General features: G+C 46.7%; 1 protein-coding gene across 26 annotated transcripts in view; it reads left to right on the forward strand.

The window, feature by feature from the left end:
• LOC146869369 (stAR-related lipid transfer protein 3-like) overlaps positions 1-18,647 on the forward strand; it is a 138,585-nt gene that overhangs the window by 58,269 nt on the left and 61,669 nt on the right. For 18 of the 26 annotated variants that reach the window (XM_085653461.1, XM_085653293.1, XM_085599644.1 and 15 more), the window contains 2 exons: positions 3,407-3,484; positions 4,714-4,767. In XM_085653461.1, the coding sequence (XP_085509587.1) occupies positions 3,407-3,484; positions 4,714-4,767 (132 nt within the window). The remainder of the gene's footprint in view (positions 1-3,406; positions 3,485-4,713; positions 4,768-18,647) is intronic. The other 8 variants (XM_085654540.1, XM_085654702.1, XM_085654775.1 and 5 more) reach the window with 1 other exon arrangement.

Raw genomic sequence — 18,647 nt, forward strand, 5'->3', positions numbered from 1 at the left:
TTAGTTAAACCACTCTTATTACCTCTCAATCACACGCTCCATGTCATGATACATAACAGGACTACTCCATTCCCCATCACCAAAACCTAATGGAAATGTATGTCACCATCCACAAAATGGCATTGCCTTGATGAACAGCCCTTCCGCCCAATTGCAAAGAATGAAAACTGTGTGGAAGGCAATAGCTGAGCGGGGTTATACCATAGTCCGCTCTCTCAGTGCATCATTTTTGTTAGTTGTTAGTTTGTTAGTTTTTGTTTTGTTTTTAAAGAATGGAACAGGTCGTCCAGACAGCAAACGCTGTTTGTAGTCAGACTTCATAAAAAAGCACACGTGTCTGCAGGTTCTTGATTTTGCAGATGATGATGGCTTTTGATGGATATTTTTGCTCCTCTCCAGATTATCCGTAGCCTGTTCACATGGAAACCATAGCACCTGCTAATACTTAGTGGTGCAGGAATAATTCTCCTAGGGTAGGGTGCAGTGTTGTGACTCTGTGTTTGGCAATCGGTCAAGTTGGTGATAAAGCTTTATCTGTGTCTTTAAATTTAAAGCAATAACTCGCTTGCAGTAGGGACGTCAACAAAATATGCGCACAGTAGCCCCGTTTAAGCGCGTGATCATGTTTCAGGTCTTATGAAAGTGGAACGACCCTTCCCCTTGACGTGCTGAAAACTTGTCCGTTCTAGAAAGCAGGTTCGCCCACTTAGAAAAAACACATTCCTAAGCATGTTCACAGGGTTTGCAAAGCAATGTGTTCCGCATACCACAAGTCACGTAATGCAATGCCTGCTCTCTCTAGGCTTTTTTAACTGTAGAACAATCTCTGTTTCGGAATACCTGTTGACAAACAGTCCTGTCAGTTGACTCTTAAAGTACAAACAGTTTGGGGCCGGGGTGGAATGTGGCTTGGTTGTTCAGCTGTCACTTGCGGAATCAGGAAGCCCGCCTCCCGCACCGGACCAAATGGTCAAATGAAATCGTATTGTTTTCTGTAATGCAATTTGCACAATGACACTTTCCCAAAAGACGAACACGTTTTCTTTTATCCACGTAATATTTTGTTCTTCGTATAAATTAGAGCAGTCAATACCCTGGATGAACTGACTGATAAGGTCTGGGAGATTCACTGACAGGCCATTGCATCTGAAAGAGCAGACCCAGCAAGCCAGGAACTGACTGCTCAATCCATGTGGGTATTTTTGGCATTGGCCTGTCTTTTTAGGTCTCGGCTGGCGAAAGCAGCACGCATGCGCTGCTCTCGTCATACGCCTCCACCTCTCAATGTGGAGCCGTCAGTGTAGAGACCGAGCAGGAGTTCCAACATTCTCTGGGAAAGATGTCATCATCACCTGAAGTCCCAAATCCGCCAGGTCAAAGAGTGGAGCCCAGTGAGATCACAGGGACTTAAGTGTGAGTATGCCACGCGAGTGATAGTGCACTTTACAGATACATATAACATAACATGTCAGTGCTTCATTTGTAAACAAGCATTGAAAATGCAATAGGTCTTGCCTTTTATTAAGTTAAAGCCATTTGTTTTGCTAATAATATTGTATAGCAAAGCAAATGGCTTTAACTTAAAGGAGAGACCTATTGCATTTTCAATGCTTGTTTTAGTTTGAGGATGCACCATTTAGACATTCGTTCAGAAGTGTCCATGGCCTATGAAGAGCAGTAGAGAAGATGGTCTGGCTTCAATCATGATGTTTTTTTGAGAAACCTTTACTACATTGAATTTACCCCTTCTCAAAAGACCCTGCAGGCGATAGGCCAAGGCACTTTATTTTTGACAGCAGTGAGGACACCACTGAGCACAGGGCGAGATCCTGTTGCACTGGACTGCGAGGGTCCTCATTCAAGAAGATCCCGTGCGCCCCCCCAACCATTGGTAGCATGAGACCTTTTATCCTTGACTGCACTATTTTACCCTGGAGAACACCACGACTGACAGCGTGGGATGCCTTGAATACGTTCACTTTTTATTTTATCGTCATCAGTCTCGTACATGCGACCTTGTCTATTTATAGTACAGTTTCGATATATACGAGAGTTCCTCTCAGTCTTATCAGGGTCCCGTTTCAGTCACCTTGTCTATTTTCAGTACGTTTTCATATATACGCGCGAACTTTTTTCCCGCCGTTAACAGTCTCTTCTGTTGGTCTTTGAACCAACAGCTCGTCAGGTTTTCTCTACCTTTTGGTTTCCGAATTGGTCCGACCATACTGAACCTTGTTGGTAAGATTCTTCACTAGATCGTTCCAGTTAGCTTCGCGTTTATATTGTTTTAGAGATGACATCACCATGGTTTTCTTTTCAGATCGGACTTCACGTTTTGAAGAGCGTTTTTTCTGTTGAACGTTAAGGTAACGGCTTCAGCAAGCGTCTCTTCTTTCACGTTTCTTTTTTTTTTCACACAACTTCATTTAAACACTTTATGGTGCTGGTCACTCATGGTTATTATCCGCTCACTCAGCTTACTTATTTAATTGAGTTTCAGCATGTTATTATTATACCTGCAATTTGATCGTGTATTTGCTAACTGACGTTTAGACATCATTGTCATGTTCATTTAGAATACATACATTGTTGATTTATTTTCTTACTAGATACCCAGCCCCCGACGAAGAGCCAGTAGGCTCGAAATGCATTGGGCATTTAGAAAAGTTATTTTTTGAAAATTTTGGATTGTACAAAGAAAAAGATGGAGATTCAAGTAACATTTTGGCAATGAATAAATTGCAACAATCATGGATATGTTGATTTGACATTGTTTTCATTTATTCACTACTTGTTTGGATGGAGCCAGTTTAAATACATATTAGCCTGTTTACTATCCCGAAAAAAATGTTGTTCAAGGTTTTCACCTGAATGCAAATGTGCGTGGAGACTAGGGCCCCACAGGTCCTATAATTGGAGTGTTGCATGCCTTGAATACCCCACAGCTGTCACGGTGAGATCCAGTCATCTTTGATTACATGGAACTCCACATTAGCGGATATCCACCACAGCCTACAGGCTGAGGCACATTCATCATGACTCCAGTGAATGTTCTTTCTTGGAGGAAATTCTCCATTTACCCCTGTCAATAAAAGAAGGAAATTGGGCAAAACAGAAAACTGGAGCCCAGCCCCCAAGACTGTGCAGGAATGTTTGGGCTAATTTGATCTCTAAGCTATGTAGTGAGACTGTTAAAGTAAAAGATAACGCAAAATGAAATCAGTTGTTCTTGGAAAACCAGAAAGTGCAAAAAACTATAAGGTTGTGCGATTCTGGCCCTCTATTGGTTCTGGGACACAATTTTAAATCTGCACCACACTGCCTTTGAGTTAAAATGCTCCATCTAATCTCCATTGCACCAACTCCTCTCCACCTCTAATCCACACACCTTGTTTATCTTCTCTAGGTTCTTGCCTTTTTTCGATTCTCAGGCTTGCTGCTGGGGTACGCGGTATTTCGTCTTCAACACTGGTGGGTGATAGCGGTAAGTAGTACTGTAACTTTTGCCCTATATGGAGGTACACACTGTGATAGACATGCCCGTTGGTTGAAGCGGTGATGCCTGGATTGAGTAGAGGACATGGGACTAGTGAGTTTGCGCTGGTTCTGTCTGTAGCTACATGGTTTAGCAGCAGCCAATGCAGGAGGCAGGGACTTGGAATGAGGTAGGGCCACACTCCCAACCAAATTAGAGCTTCAATAAATCAGGTTTATAAAGCATGGCTAGTCACCCGATAGGGTATCCAGGAGCGTGCAGGCCCCGGAGACTTATTCGACCAGCCAGATCTTGAGGGCCATTAGGAATTCCAGAAGTGATGTGATGGTCCAGAAGTGTGTCGGGTGTGTGGTGTGAGACTATGTTTAGAGGAGCAGCAGCAGATGCTACTCGGAGGAAGGTGAGGCTTGCTGTTTGGAAGGCCGCAAGGACAGCGATGCTAGGAATGTGAGAGAACTGTTGGTATTTGGAAGGCAGTATGACAACTGCCGCTTCGGGGAGGTGGGTTATTTCCATTTTCAAGTGGAAGGTGAAAGTTGGCCCTTAGAAGTGGGGAACTGCAGCAGCCAGTGCTTTGAGGTGACTGCAATATGCAGCCAGTGCAGGCTTCTTAAAGTGGGTATACAGGTGCTTAGAAGGAGAGGTAATGGACAGCTGGTCCTTTAAAGGTGACGGGCAATTCATGTGTTTGTTTCTTGTGTGGCATTACATAAACCCAATGCTTCATTGGGCTTCATTTAGCAAATAATGTCTGCATTTTCTCATTTGCCCACTTCTGATGGGCAACCCCTAGCAGGTCAAAGAGAAATGCATGCTCTCCATGAATTGTTGGAAATGAAACAGACGGCTCTTTTTTCCATTTTAATACGTAGAATGTTTCGCCACTTTTTCTATCGGTAAATACCCACATCTCTATAATTGGAAGTGAGCAAATTCCCTTAAAGCTGCTGCAGATTTTGAGCATTTCTGCACTCGTCACTATACATATGTTGTATTTGCTCCAAAAATCAACAAACTGTGATGTTATTAAAACAGCCCTTTGGATGCTGCGTGGAGCTGTGGCAGGAGTCTGCTAGTCCCCGGATGGGATCCGGTGAATCGCAGGCAGGTCACTTCATTGGTTTTTCCCAAGGGGGTATTGAGGTGGGGGGACCTCTGAAGTATACCCGGTGTTGTGAACTGTGCACCACTCACCGTTCCCTTTGCTCTTTTCTCAGATCACCACACTGGTGTCCTGTGCCTTTCTGATCGCAAAGGTCATTCTGTCTGAGGTGAGTTAGCTGTTCCCAGCTCTGGCCGCTTGTGCTCAGGTTCAAGTTTCACACATTGACAGTTTATGGTTTCTAGTTGGACTAGTCTGGGTTGAAAGAACTAATGTATATTAGTGAGATTTCTGTGGAAGAGTTGACTTTAAAATCTTCCTGTTATCAAAACTATCATATGACCTTAGGCACACGCTAAAAGTTCACAAGATAATAAAATATATAGTCGTAAACATTCATGTCTTTTTTGATGGTTTATTTTCGGCCAGTTGGCCAACAGGTGTCTCATCGCCTTAGGGTATATCCCTACGACTTCATGAGGGCTGTTGAGCTAAACAGTTATTTAAAGCCTTTCCTCTACTTCCGGTTGACAATCCGACCCGGAGTAACCTGTTTTGTTCACAGTTCCAACCAATATCACGTATTTTTAGGTCTCGCCTAGCGTTGTAGCGTGCACGCGCTGCTCGCTCTGTGAGGCTTCTTGTAATCGGGATTTTTGGGAAGTTGAGTTTAAGCCCCGCCCATCATTCTGATTGGGTTGAGTCAGCTTTTATGCTAAACGCTGGCTTCCCATTGAAAAGGAGGCTTTTGGTTACCGGCCTGTCTCCTTCTCGAACGGCCCATCCAGACAGGATCGTTTGCTTCATATTAGAAGGGATAGCAGGCAAGCTCAGCGGAATAGGCAATGTAGAAATACACCGACTAGCAGTCACCTAACAACCGTTGCTGATAAATTGATTGGTCTCGTTTAGATTAGCAATAGGCATTGGCATAGCCACTAGTCTGGTATTGGCCACCAGCCTTTTGGTTTTGTCATTGCTTACTTTGTGATCATTATTGCTAAACGTTATTGTTGTTGAACCTCCCATACCCTCATCAATCAATCACAAAAGAAAAAAAGCTTACGGACAAAATATTTTTGCAGTCTGAAAAAATAAACATTACTATGATGGCTCCAAGCACTGGAGGAAATTACCTTGTGTGCGGGTGTGCTCCTTGTGAAAGCGCAGACTGCTGTCACTCACAGTGAAATTAGCCAGTGGTGGAAGTGGGCTGACCCATTGCCCTCGGCTGTATGCTGTAGTGGGAGGAAAAAAGTGACAAACACCAAGAGACCAATGGAAGAAGAGGACTGCCCGAAAGCCCCTATAATAAGTAATTATATTATACATATTATTTTAATAAAATCCAAAGGTGTTCTCTAACTCTTGAACCATTTGTTCAGTGCACACTGCAATGTTTTTATGTAGCGTTCACGACTAAATATTTGGTGTTAGGTAGCGCTATAGGTAACTAGTGCTACTGTTGCCCAGCTCATTTTTACTCAATTTAATGAGGTTTAAAGATTGAAAGGCAGAGTCCACTCCTCTGGGCTTTAAACCGGTGACCTGCAGGCTGCACAGTTATCAAAGCAGCAAGTGCAGAAATTAGTGGAGGTATCATTTAACCAAGCATGTCTGCCCACAAGAATCGGTCTGTATTAATCTGTAGTGCTCTAACTTATAGTTGTTGCTAATGAGAAGCAAGGCTGGCAGTAACTGCGCCTCTTTTATTGCCAGCCTTGCTGTTCATAAGCAAGGACTATAAGCTCAAAGTGCGTGTTTAGGCACTGCTTGCAGGTTTTCAAAACACATAAATTAAAGACCTTGTCCTTTACAATGGCAATAGCTCAAATTCTCGAAATGCGAGACCTATTGCATTGCAAATGCTTGTTTTACAACACCGCCAGTAGGCGCTCTTCGAAATTGGGAATGCCCTCCCGTGGTAGTATTCCAAAATTCGCCTGAGCATGTGTGCTTCAGTATTTGCGACAATCGTAGGGATACCCTAAGAAGACAAACGTGTGTTAGCTAAAAAAGAAGGCTAAAAGAAGAGGCCAATTGGCCGAAAATAAAACATCAAAAAAGACATCCATGTTTACCACTATATATTGTATGATCTTGAGAACTTTTTACGTGTGCCTAAGGTCATATGATTTGTTTGTCAATCCTTGGATGGGGGAGTTGGGTGAATCCCCCCCACCCCCATGAGCACCGCGGTTGAGAGACCTGACCAGTTTAGATTGTGTGTGGCTTTCGAGTGAGCTCCAAGGTCCTATGAAGTCACCCATTTCTGATGATCACTGTTATCAGAAGCTCTTTAGAGCCTCTCCGTGCAGTACCTCCTGCACCACACTGCCTATGAGGTCCAATGTTCCATCTAATCTCCACTGCAGTATCTCTTCTCCAACTCTGGTGCACACCTTTTTTCTTAAATATATAAACTATTCCTGTACCAAATCCCCTCCGTGGCACATACTGCCCTCTATCTTCTCCCTTCTTTTGTGTGCCTCATTGCCTCCGAGGCATACATTTCTTCATTCTCTTCCTCTCTAGTAGCTTTTCCTATACTATGCAGCTTTCGTCACTCACAGCCCCACTTGCTTCTCTGATCTGGTAGGCGCATCCAGTCCTGCCACCGTCGAGGGGCGCGCTCGGTTAGTCTCCATGGCATTGCTTCTCTCTATGCTCCAAGTTCTCCGAGGAACATTCCTCTCCTCTACCGCAATAACTCAATGGATTGCACCACTTCTCCCTGCACTACACTTCTCCCTATGCTACACTTCTGAAAGAATTGTCTGGGACTCTCCCCAATCTCAGTGCCCAATCACTGACTGCCAGGAGTCCCTGAAACTGACGCGGATTGTTAAATGCATGTGATGCTTTTGCGCCATTCCTCATATCACACTGTGACCTTCATACATTTCTATAGAGGGACCTTAACTGAAGAATATATGAGCTGAAATTAATATCAGCATGGCAGTTGCTACCTTGATCTTATGCCAGAGCTGCGCTGTACTACCAAATTACAACCCTGAAGAAAAATACTCCCATTGAAAAGTCACAGCAAATGACTTTCCAGCAGTACCCCATGACCATTACAAATACGACACTTGTTTGCAAACTGGAGAAAACAAATCTGGTCCATTTAAAACTATATATTAATTATAGCAATGTATCTTAAATTTTATTTTGATGCAACCAAGAGGAGAAAAAACGCACACAATTTCCTTACACATGAATCATGTTGATTTGCGCATGCGATCTGCCGTATCAATACTAAAACAAGGTTAAAATGTCACAAATATGAAAACTCCAAATTCCAACCAATTTTGTTGCTCGCCTGTTTACTCTATATAGTCTGAAAAGGATACTATAACCAGACCAGCAATGGGGCATGAGTCACATGGCCCATGCAAACCGCGTCCCTTTTTACACATGCTCTTTTGTTTTACGCATGCTGTTTGACGAACAGAGCGATAGCTCTTTTATAGGATAGAGCACACTGCCAATTGTGCCACATCTTGGTGCTTCCAATAAAACTTATTAAAAAAGAATTGCCCAAAATAGCATTCTTTGGCCTGGTGAGAATTCAAAGAGAAACATGTGTTTTGACATTATCAACTTTTCCACTGGAGCATTTCTTCTCAGCATGCTGCTCTTCTCACATGCATGTGAATGGACACATCTCTCCATGTGGGATTCGTACAGTGAAAGGGGTGCAGCCCTTATTCATTCAAGTGAAGCAGGGACAAAGTCTTTTGTCACTTGTACAGCAAAGTCTTTAAGCATAGGACTAGCACTGCTATCCATGCCAAGCGGTAAAATGACAAAAGCCTTTTATCACTATGATAGGAAAGCAGACCTTTGAGATGAGCACATTTAGAGTGTCGCAGGGGTGCAGCCATTATTCATTCAAGTGAAGCAGGAACAAAGTCTTTTGTCACTTGTACAGCAAAGTCTTTAAGCATAGGACTTGCACTGCTGTCCATGCCAAGCGGTAAAATGACAAAAGCCTTTTATCACTATGACAGGAAAGCAGACCTTTGAGATGAGCACATTTAGAGTGTCGCAGGGGTGCAGCCATTATTCATTCAAGTGAAGCAGGGACAAAGTCTTTTGTCACTTGTACAGCAAAGTCTTTAAGCATAGGACTAGCACTGCTGTCCATGCCAAGCGGTAAAATGACAAAAGCCTTTTATCACTATGACAGGAAAGCCGACCTTTGAGATGAGCACATTTAGAGTGTCGCAGGGGTGCAGCCATTATTCATTCAAGTGAAGCAGGGACAAAGTCTTTTGTCACTTGTACAGCAAAGTCTTTAAGCATAGGACTAGCACTGCTGTCCATGCCAAGCGGTAAAATGACAAAAGCCTTTTATCGCTATGACAGGAAAGCAGGCCTTTGAGATGAGCACATTTAGAGTGTCGCTGGTGTTGAGGGTGCTCTATACTGGAGCTGCTTTCCATCCAAACTTGAGATCTACCCAGAATTCTTTGCTTCTTTTTTGCATAGTTTATGCGTCACTCTAAGCCTGAAAGGGTATTGTTTTGACTTGCATATATGTATATATGCATCTATATATGTGTGCATATATGTGTATGTGTGCGCATACGTGTACAAATGAGAAATTTATCAAATTATCTTTGATCAGCCATGCCACTCTAAATTATATCAAAAGCAGAAGTGTCTCTACCAGTGAGTGTTCTTTTTAAGAGTACAGTTTAGTTTTGTAATTGATCAATTGATCTTTTTTTGTGTTTATGTATGACATGTGACCTCATTTGGGTAGGTTATTGCAGTTTATTATTGTTTTTTGCGTATGAGTATGTGTGTCTATGTGATCACGTGTGCGCTTGGTGTGTGTGTGTGTATATATGTATATATATGCGTGGTGTGTGTGTGCGCGCATATGTAATTTTACAAACGTTTTTTTAATGTAAAAGTAACTTCACTGACTTGGTCATATAAATGTTCCTTGTGCGCACATTAAAATCCTTTCCAGTGTGCATTCACAAAAATAATTCACAAACTAGCTTCAGTTGCACCACTTGACACACTTTTCAATTAAAGATTTTTTCCAGGAGGGAGACTTCCAAGAACCACTTTCTTGGTTAGGTTGGCAAGGTGCTCCATGACGAGGAGATTAAGGGTGTCACAGTTGTCTGATTTAAAAAAAATAAATAAATAAAAATGGTACCCACACCCGAGCTGCACGCCCCATCTTGTTTTCTACTGAAATAATTCAGCTTTCCATTGACCCCTCTGTGACACTTCTTATATTTTTCTTTCTTTAGATCTTGTCTACAGACAGCTTTTAGGAAGACTTATTTTTTACAATTCCTGGAATAAGCTTTGACCAGCCCCTGGTTTATGACTGGATAAAGTTAATATCTGTCTCAGTTCGATGCTACTCATTGCTTTATCTCTATTCTTGTTGCGCCCCTGGGGCATCGCGTCTTTACCATTGTTATTACTAGACGATTTGTATCTTTAAATTGTTGACATCATGGAAATAATGCATTTTTGTTTTCCCCGTCCACCCTCTACCCCACGCGCCCCACCATTCTATTCTATTCTTGTGGTCGTGTATAGTGCACGGCTACCCGGAGGCCTCCCATATCATCCTTTCTCAGTGAGGGCTGCACTACTTTTTTTTTTTTTTCTTCATTTCTCAGCACTTCATCCGGTACTATGTTATGTTGTTATGTTATTTTTACGTCTAACGCGCACAGATACTACAGGAGTGTCCCGGCACAAGCCTTGAAAGAGTGAGGGGACACAGAATTAAGGAAATAAGTGCGTCTTCAGCTTTTTTTTTAAGAGACTGAAGTCCCGAGTACAACGGAGCGCAAGGGGCAAATCATTCCAGCCTAAAGCGGCCTTGACAGCCAGAAAGCTACCGCCCGTCCTTTGCAAGAGAAAGCGTGGGACTTGAGCCAGAAATATGGGAGGAGGAGCGCAGGTATCTTGCAGGGGTGTTAAAGGAGAATCGTTTCTGCAAATAGATTGGCCCTGTAGCATACAGAGTGCGATGGGCGATGACTAAGACCTTGAAGCTAGCCCTCTCTGTAACAGGCAGCCAGTGCAGAGTGCGAAGATGTCTTACGCTACACCTGGCCGAGATGTTCAGGAGAAGCCTGGCAGCCGCATTCTGCCCCACTTGCAGTTTGTGAAGTATATCACTCGGGACGCCAACATATAGGGTGTTGGCGTAGTCCAACCGAGAAAGAATTAGGGCTTGTATGACTGTCTCCTTGGAAGCCTGAGGAAGGAGAGGAAGGAACTTCCTAAGAGTTTTTAAAAGTCCAAAACAGGTCCCTGCCAATTACTTAATCTGGGTCACGAACAGGAGGTTCTCCTCGAACCAAACCCCCAGGTTCTTGACAGGTTGCCCTGAGGAGGCAGGATGAACAGAGCCGGACGGCCAGATTGATTCTCTAAAGCTAAACTTTCCAAATAAGAGGATTTCAGATTTTTCCTCATTACATTTCAATTCGGCTGCCGCCAACCATCTAAAAACTGCAGACAGGCAATGTTTGGCGGCAGAGATGGAGGACTCGTTTTTCACTCCAAGGGAACAAGAGCTGGGTGTCATCGGCGTAAGCGATTACCTTTCGCGTCTAAGTCCTCAGCCAGTTGAACCAGAGGGGTAACGTAAATATTAAAAAGAAGAGGGCTCAACGAAGATCCCTGTGGAACCCCTGTGGTCACTCGTTTTGGTGAGGAGGAGAATGGTGGAAGCCACAGGGAGGTCTGTACTCCCTTTTCCCTTCACTTCTCAGTACTTCATCCGGTATTGTGCCACCAGTGAGGTCTGTACTCCCTTTTTCTTAATTTCTCAGTACTTCATCCGGCACTGTGCCACCAGTGAGGCCTGCACTCCCTTTCTCTGCAGAGTAATACATTGCATGGTTCCTGGAGAATGTGCCGTACACCTCCTTCACTTGACACTAAAGTGTGCAGTGCCATACTACTTCATGCAGTCTACTCTGCCTTTCTCTGCGTTACCATGTAGTCTCTGAGAGCTACATTTAGCTTCTCTGCAAAGTGACGCTTCCAGTACTGCACCACCTCTGATGTGGGCAGTTTTTCTCTGCACAATGACCCTCCCATACGATGCTGGTCTGAGATCTACAGTTCGGTTCTCTGCACAGTAGCTCTCCCCGTACAGGGCCTACTGTTGTAGCTGCAGCTCCTTTCTCTGCACAGTAGCTCTCCCTGTACACGGCCTGCTGTGAGAGCTACACCTCATTTCTCTGCACAGTAGCTCTCCCCGTACAGTGCCTGCTGCGAGATCTACAGCTCCTTTCTCTGCACAGTGGCTCTCCCTGTACACGGCCTGCTGTGAGAGCTACAGCTCCTTTCCCTGCACCGCAGCTCTACATGTGCTGCACCACCTGTGAGATCTAAAGCTCAATTCTCTGCACATTAGCTCTCCCTTTACAGTGCCACAGCTCCTTTCTCTGCACAGTAGCTCTCCCTGTACAGTGCCTGCTGTGAGATCTACAGCCCCTTTCTCTGCACAGTAGCTCTACCTGTACTACACCACCTGTGAGATCTACAGCTCCATTCTCTGCACAGTTGCTCTCCCTATAAACGGCCTGCTGTGAGAGCTACAGCCCCTTTCTCTGCACAGTTGCTCTCCCTGTACTGCACCACCTTTGAGATCTACAGCTCCTTTCTCTGCACAGTAGCTCTCCCTGTACTGCACCACCTGTGAGATCTACAGCTTTTTTCTCTGCATAGTAGCTATCCCTGTACTGCACCACCTGTGAAATCTACAGCTTTTTTCTCTGCACAGTAGCTCACCCTGTACTGCACCACCTATGAGATCTACAGCTCCTTTCTCTGCACAGTAGCTCTCCCTGTACTGCACCACATGTGAGATCTACAGCTCCTTTCTCTGCACAGTAGCTTTCTCTGTACAGTGCCTGTCGTGAGATCTACAGCTCCTTTCTCTGCACATGAGCTCTCCCTGTACAGTGCCTGCTGTGAGAGCTACAGCCCCTTTCTCTGCACAGTAGCTCTCCCTGTACTGCACCACCTGTGAGATCAACAGCTTCTTCCTCTGCACAGTAGCTCTCCCTGTACTGCACCACCTGTGAGATCTACAGCTTTTTTCTCTGCACAGTAGCTCTCCCTGTACTGCACCACCTATGAGATCTACAGCTCCTTTCTCTCCACGGTAACTCTCCCTGTACAGTGCCTGCTGTGAGAGATACAGACCCTTTCTCTGCACAGTAGCTCTCCCTGTACTGCACAACCTGTGAGATCTACAGCTCCTTTCTCTGCACAGTAGCTCTCCCTGTACTGCACCACCTGTGAGATCTACAGCTTTTTTCTCTGCACAGTAGCTCTCCCTGTACTGCACCACCTATGAGATCTACAGCTCCTTTCTCTCCACAGTAGCTCTCCCTGTACAGTGCCTGCTGTGAGAGCTACAGCCCCTTTCTCTGCACAATAGCTCTCCCTGTACTGCACCACCTGTGAGATCTACAGCCCCTTTCTCTGCACAGTAACTCTCCCTGTACATGGCCTGCTGTGAGATCTACAGCTCCTTTCTCTGCACACCAGCTCTCCATGTACTGCACCACCTTTGAGATCTACAGCTCCTTTCTCTGCACAGTAGCTCTCCCTGTACTGCACCACCTGTGAGATCTACAGATTTTTTCTCTGCACAGTAGCTCTCCCTGTACTGCACCACCTGTGAGATCTACAGCTCCTTTCTCTGCATAGTAGCTCTCCCTGTACTGCACCACCTGTGAGATCTACAGATTTTTTCTCTGCACAGTAACTCTCCCTGTACTGCACCACCTGTGAGATCTACAGATTTGTCTCTGCACAGTAGCTCTCCCTGTATTGCACCAACTGTGAGATCTACAGCTCCATTCTCTGCACAGTAGCTCTCCCTGTACTGCACCACCTGTGAGATCTACAGCTCCTTTCTCTGCACAGTAGCTCTCCCTGTACTGCACCACCTGTGAGATCTACAGCTCCTTTCTCTGCACAGTAGCTTTCTCTGTACAATGCCTGTCGTGAGAGCTACAGCTCCTTTCTCTGCACATTAGCTCTCCCTGTACAGTGTCTGCTGTGAGAGCTACAGCCCCTTTCTCTGCACAGTAGCTCTCCCTGTACTGCACCACCTGTGAGATCTACAGCTTCTTCCTCCGCACAGTAGCTCTCCCTGTACTACACCACCTGTGAGATCTACAACTCCTTTCTCTGCACAGTAGCTTTCTATGTACAGTGCCTGTCGTGAGATCTACAGCTCCTTTCTCTGTACATTAGCTCTCCCTGTACAGTGCCTGCTGTGAGAGCTACAGCCCCTTTCTCTGCACAGAGGTTCTCTCTGTACTGCACCACCTGTGAGATCTACAGCTCCTTTCTCTGCACAGTAGCTTTCTATGTACAGTGCCTGTCGTGAGATCTACAGCTCCATTCTCTGCACCGTTGCTCTCCCTGTACTGCACCACCTGTGAGATCTACAGCTCCTTTATCTGTACAGTAGCTTTCTCTGTACTGCACCACCTGTGAGATCTACAGCTTCTTTCTCTGCACAGTATCTCTCCCTGTACTGCACCACCTGTGAGATCTACAGCTCCTTTCTCTGCACAGTTGCTCTCCCTGTACTGCACCACCTGTGAGATCTACAGCCCCTTTCTCTGCACAGTAGCTCTGCCTGTACTACACCACCTGTGAGATCTACAGCTCCTTTCTCTGCACAGTTGCTCTCCCTGTACTGCACCACCTGTGAGATCTACAGCCCTTTTCTCTGCACAGTAGCTCTACCTGTACTGCACCACCTGTGAGATCTACAGCTCCTTTCTCTGCATAGTAGCTTTCTATGTACAGTGCCTGTCGTGAGATCTACAGCTCCTTTCTCTGTACATTAGCTCTCCCTGTACAATGCCTGCTGTGAGAGCTACAGCCCTTTTCTCTGCACAGTAGCTCTCCCTGTACTGCACCACCTGTGAGATCTACAGCTCCTTTCTCTGCATAGTAGCTCTCCCTGTACAGTGCCTGCCGTGAGATCTACAGCTCCTTTCTCTGTGCAGTAACATTTCTGGTACTGTACTGAACCTGATATCTGCAGTTCTTTTCTTCGCACAGTGATGCACCTGCGAGTGCCAGACCCCTTCACAGCAACTCTCGCAGCAGCACCCTTCCCCCAAAGCACACATGACCATTGTTTTCTCTCCTCATCAGACTGGGAATTTCCCTTCTGACCTCCGATTTCATTTCCTTCTTTCTGCGACTTTATGAGGATCTAATGCAGCATTATACTTTCATATCCCAAACCCCCAGTCTACTTTAAAATATCCGTTCTTTGTTCTTGTCTGCGTCCCGCAGGCCTCCAGAGCGTCCTCATCTTGTGCAGGTCCCCTGTGCCTTGAGGGTCATGTGTGAGGTCACCTCTGCTGACACCAGGGCCTTCAACAGCTGTAGCCTTGTGGTGCTGCAATCAAGTGACAGCTCCCCTGTGGATTGTAAACAGGAGCTGCCCCGAGCATTGTGAGTGAGGGCAGTGCAGTGCTTCTAGGGTGAGGAGCTGTCCTATGCATTACAAGTGAGGGCTGTGCAGTGCTTCTAGGGGTGAGGAGCTGCCCGAGCATTGTGAGTGAGGGCTGTGCAGTGCTTCTAGGGTCAGGAGCTGTCCTATGCATTACAAGTGAGGGCTGTGCAGTGCTTCTAGGGGTGAGGAGCTGCCCCGAGCATTGTGAGTGAGGGCAGTGCAGTGCTTCTAGGGTCAGGAGCTGTCCTATGCATTACAAGTGAGGGCTGTGCAGTGCTTCTAGGGTGAGGAGCTGTCCTATGCATTACAAGTGAGGGCTGTGCAGTGCTTCTAGGGGGTCAGGAGCTGCCCGAGCATTGTGAGTGAGGGCAGTGCAGTGCTTCTAGGTGCAGGAGCTGTCCTATGCATTACAAGTGAGGGCTGTGCAGTGCTTCTAGGGTGAGGAGCTGTCCTATGCATTACAAGTGAGGGCTGTGTGGTGCTTCTGGGGGGTCAGGAGCTGCCCGAGCATTGTGAGTGAGGGCAGTGCAGTGCTTCTAGGGTCAGGAGCTGTCCTATGCATTACAAGTGAGGGCTGTGCGGTGCTTCTAGGGGTGAGGAGCTGCCCGAGCATTGTGAGTGAGGGCAGTGCAGTGCTTCTAGGGTGAGGAGCTGTCCTATGCATTACAAGTGAGGGCTGTGCAGTGCTTCTAGGTGCAGGAGCTGTCCTATGCATTACAAGTGAGGGCTGTGCAGTGCTTCTAGGGTGAGGAGCTGTCCTATGCATTACAAGTGAGGGCTGTGTGGTGCTTCTGGGGGGTCAGGAGCTGCCCGAGCATTGTGAGTGAGGGCAGTGCAGTGCTTCTAGGGTCAGGAGCTGTCCTATGCATTACAAGTGAGGGCTGTGCGGTGCTTCTAGGGGTGAGGAGCTGCCCGAGCATTGTGAGTGAGGGCAGTGCAGTGCTTCTAGGGTCAGGAGCTGTCCTATGCATTACAAGTGAGGGCTGTGCAGTGCTTCTAGGGGTGAGGAGCTGCCCGAGCATTGTGAGTGAGGGCTGTGCAGTGCTTCTAGGGTCAGGAGCTGTCCTATGCATTACAAGTGAGGGCTGTGCAGTGCTTCTAGGGTCAGGAGCTGCCCGAGCATTGTGAGTGAGGGCTGTGCAGTGCTTCTAGGGTCAGGAGCTGTCCTATGCATTACAAGTGAGGGCTGTGCAGTGCTTCTAGGGGTGAGGAGCTGCCCGAGCATTGTGAGTGAGGGCAGTGCAGTGCTTCTAGGGTCAGGAGCTGTCCTATGCATTACAAGTGAGGGCTGTGCAGTGCTTCTAGGGTCAGGAGCTGTCCTATGCATTATAAGTGAGGGCTGTGCAGTGCTTCTAGTGGTGAGCAGCTGCCCGAGCATTGTGAGTGAGGGCTGTGCAGTGCTTCTAGGGTCAGGAGGTGTCCTATGCATTACAAGTGAGGGCTGTGCGGTGATTCTAGGGTCAGGAGCTCCCTCATGCATTGTGAGTGAGGGCTGTGCAGTGCTTCTAGGGTCAGGAGCTGTCCTATGCATTATAAGTGAGGGCTGTGCAGTGCTTCTAGGGGTGAGCAGCTGCCCGAGCATTGTGAGTGAGGGCTGTGCAGTGCTTCTAGGGTCAGGAGCTGTCCTATGCATTACAAGTGAGGGCTGTGCGGTGCTTCTAGGGTTGAGGAGCTGCCCGAGCATTGTGAGTGAGGGCTGTGCAGTGCTTCTAGGGGTGAGGAGCTGTCCTATGCATTACAAGTGAGGGCTGTGCGGTGATTCTAGGGTCAGGAGCTACCTCATGCATTGTGAGTGAGGGCTGCGCAGTGCTTCTAGGGTGAGGAGCTGTCCTATGCATTACAAGTGAGGGCTATGCGGTGCTTCTGGGGGGTGAGGATCTCCCTCATGCATTTTGAGTGAGGGCTGCGCAGTGATTCTAGGGTCAGGAGCCACCCTGTGCATTGTGAGTGAGGGCTGTGCGGTGCTTTTTGGGGTCAGGAGCGATCTGGTGCATTGCAAGTGAGTGCTGTGTAGTGCTTCTAGGGGGCAAGGGCTGCCCCGTTCATTGTGAGTGAAGACTGTGTAGTGCTTCTGCGAGTCAGAATCTGCCTTGTGTATTGTGAGTGAGGACTGTGCAGTGCTTCTGGGGGTCAGGAACTCCCCTGTGCATTGCGCGTGATGGCTGTGCAGCGCTTCTACGGTCATGAGCTGCCTCGTGCATTGCGAGAGAGGTCTTCTAGGGGGCAAGGGCTGTCCTATGCATTAAAAGTGAGCGCCCCGTACATTGATAAAGGGCTGTTCTGTAGTGGGTCAGGGGATACCCTATGCATTGTGACAGCGGTGCACAACTCCATGGTGCAGGAGCTGGCCCGTGCATTGTGAGTGAGGGCTGTGCAGTGCTTCTAGGTGTCAGGAGCTGCCCGTGCATTGTGAGGGCAGTGCAGTGCTTCTAGGGTGAGGAGCTGTCCTATGCATTACAAGTGAGGGCTGTGCGGTGCTTCTAGGGGTGAGGAGCTGCCCTGTGCATTGCTAGTGACGGCTGTGCAGGGCTTCTAGGGGTCAGGAGCTGCCCCATGCATTGTGAATGGGCTGTTCTGTAGGGGTTCAGGAGAAACCTTATGCATTGTGATAGCGATGCACAACTTCCTATTGCAGGAGCTGGCCCGTGCATTGTGAATGAGGGCTGTGAAGTGCTTCTAGGGGTCAGGAGCAGCCCCCTGCATTGCGAGGACTGTGCAGTGCTTCTAGGGCAGAGGTCTTCAAACTTTTTTACTCTGAGCCCCCCCCCTAAGCAAAATGTTTTGAGGTCGGGCCCCCCTCCAAAACTTTATGGCAAGGATTGGGGGAGCGGAAGGGACATGGCTGCGTGCAGGGAGAGGAGCTTATGAGATGATTTCAGGAATACGTTTTCTATAGCTTAAGAACCGCACCAAGTATGAGACTTATAAAACAGCAAATGCATCAAACAAAAACAGATATCCTAAACTGCTCCTCATAATTGGGGTGTTGTGAGCCCCTCACACTCTTTGACCCCAATGCAACTATACCTGCTGCACTAATGATAACTGCAGTCCTGAGTAGCAGGATATCTCCTCTGCCTCTTTTACCTCTTCCTCTCCATGATGGATCATCACCTCTGTCCTAATGCTTGAAAGGACAATAAGCGCTGATGCCCCTTTTTTAAAGGTAGACAGTCATAATTGTGATGCAGTGGGCCCCCAAATCCCTGGGCCCCAGTACTGCTACATCTGCTCATTTATGATAACCAGCAGTGGCCACTTTCACACTTGGCAGCAGTACCAACTTCACTAATGAATGTCCCTTTAAAAAAAAAAAAAACCACTTATTGTCCCCTTCTTTGGGGTATCTCTCTGAAGAAGTGGTCTCTGGCCATTTGTAAACATAACAAGCATTTACAATGCAACGGTCTCGGCATTGTTAAAGTTACAGCTATTGGCATTGCTCATGACATTATTTTGGTTTATGTTTTTAAAACATTTAAAGACTTTTTCACATCTAACGTGGGCGATGGAGGCTTATGACTTATCAACAGGGAATCCATGCACCGTCTCCA

Source organism: Triturus cristatus, chromosome 1_1, assembly GCF_964204655.1.
Source record: "Triturus cristatus chromosome 1_1, aTriCri1.1, whole genome shotgun sequence".
Classification (NCBI taxonomy): Eukaryota; Metazoa; Chordata; class Amphibia; order Caudata; family Salamandridae; genus Triturus; species Triturus cristatus.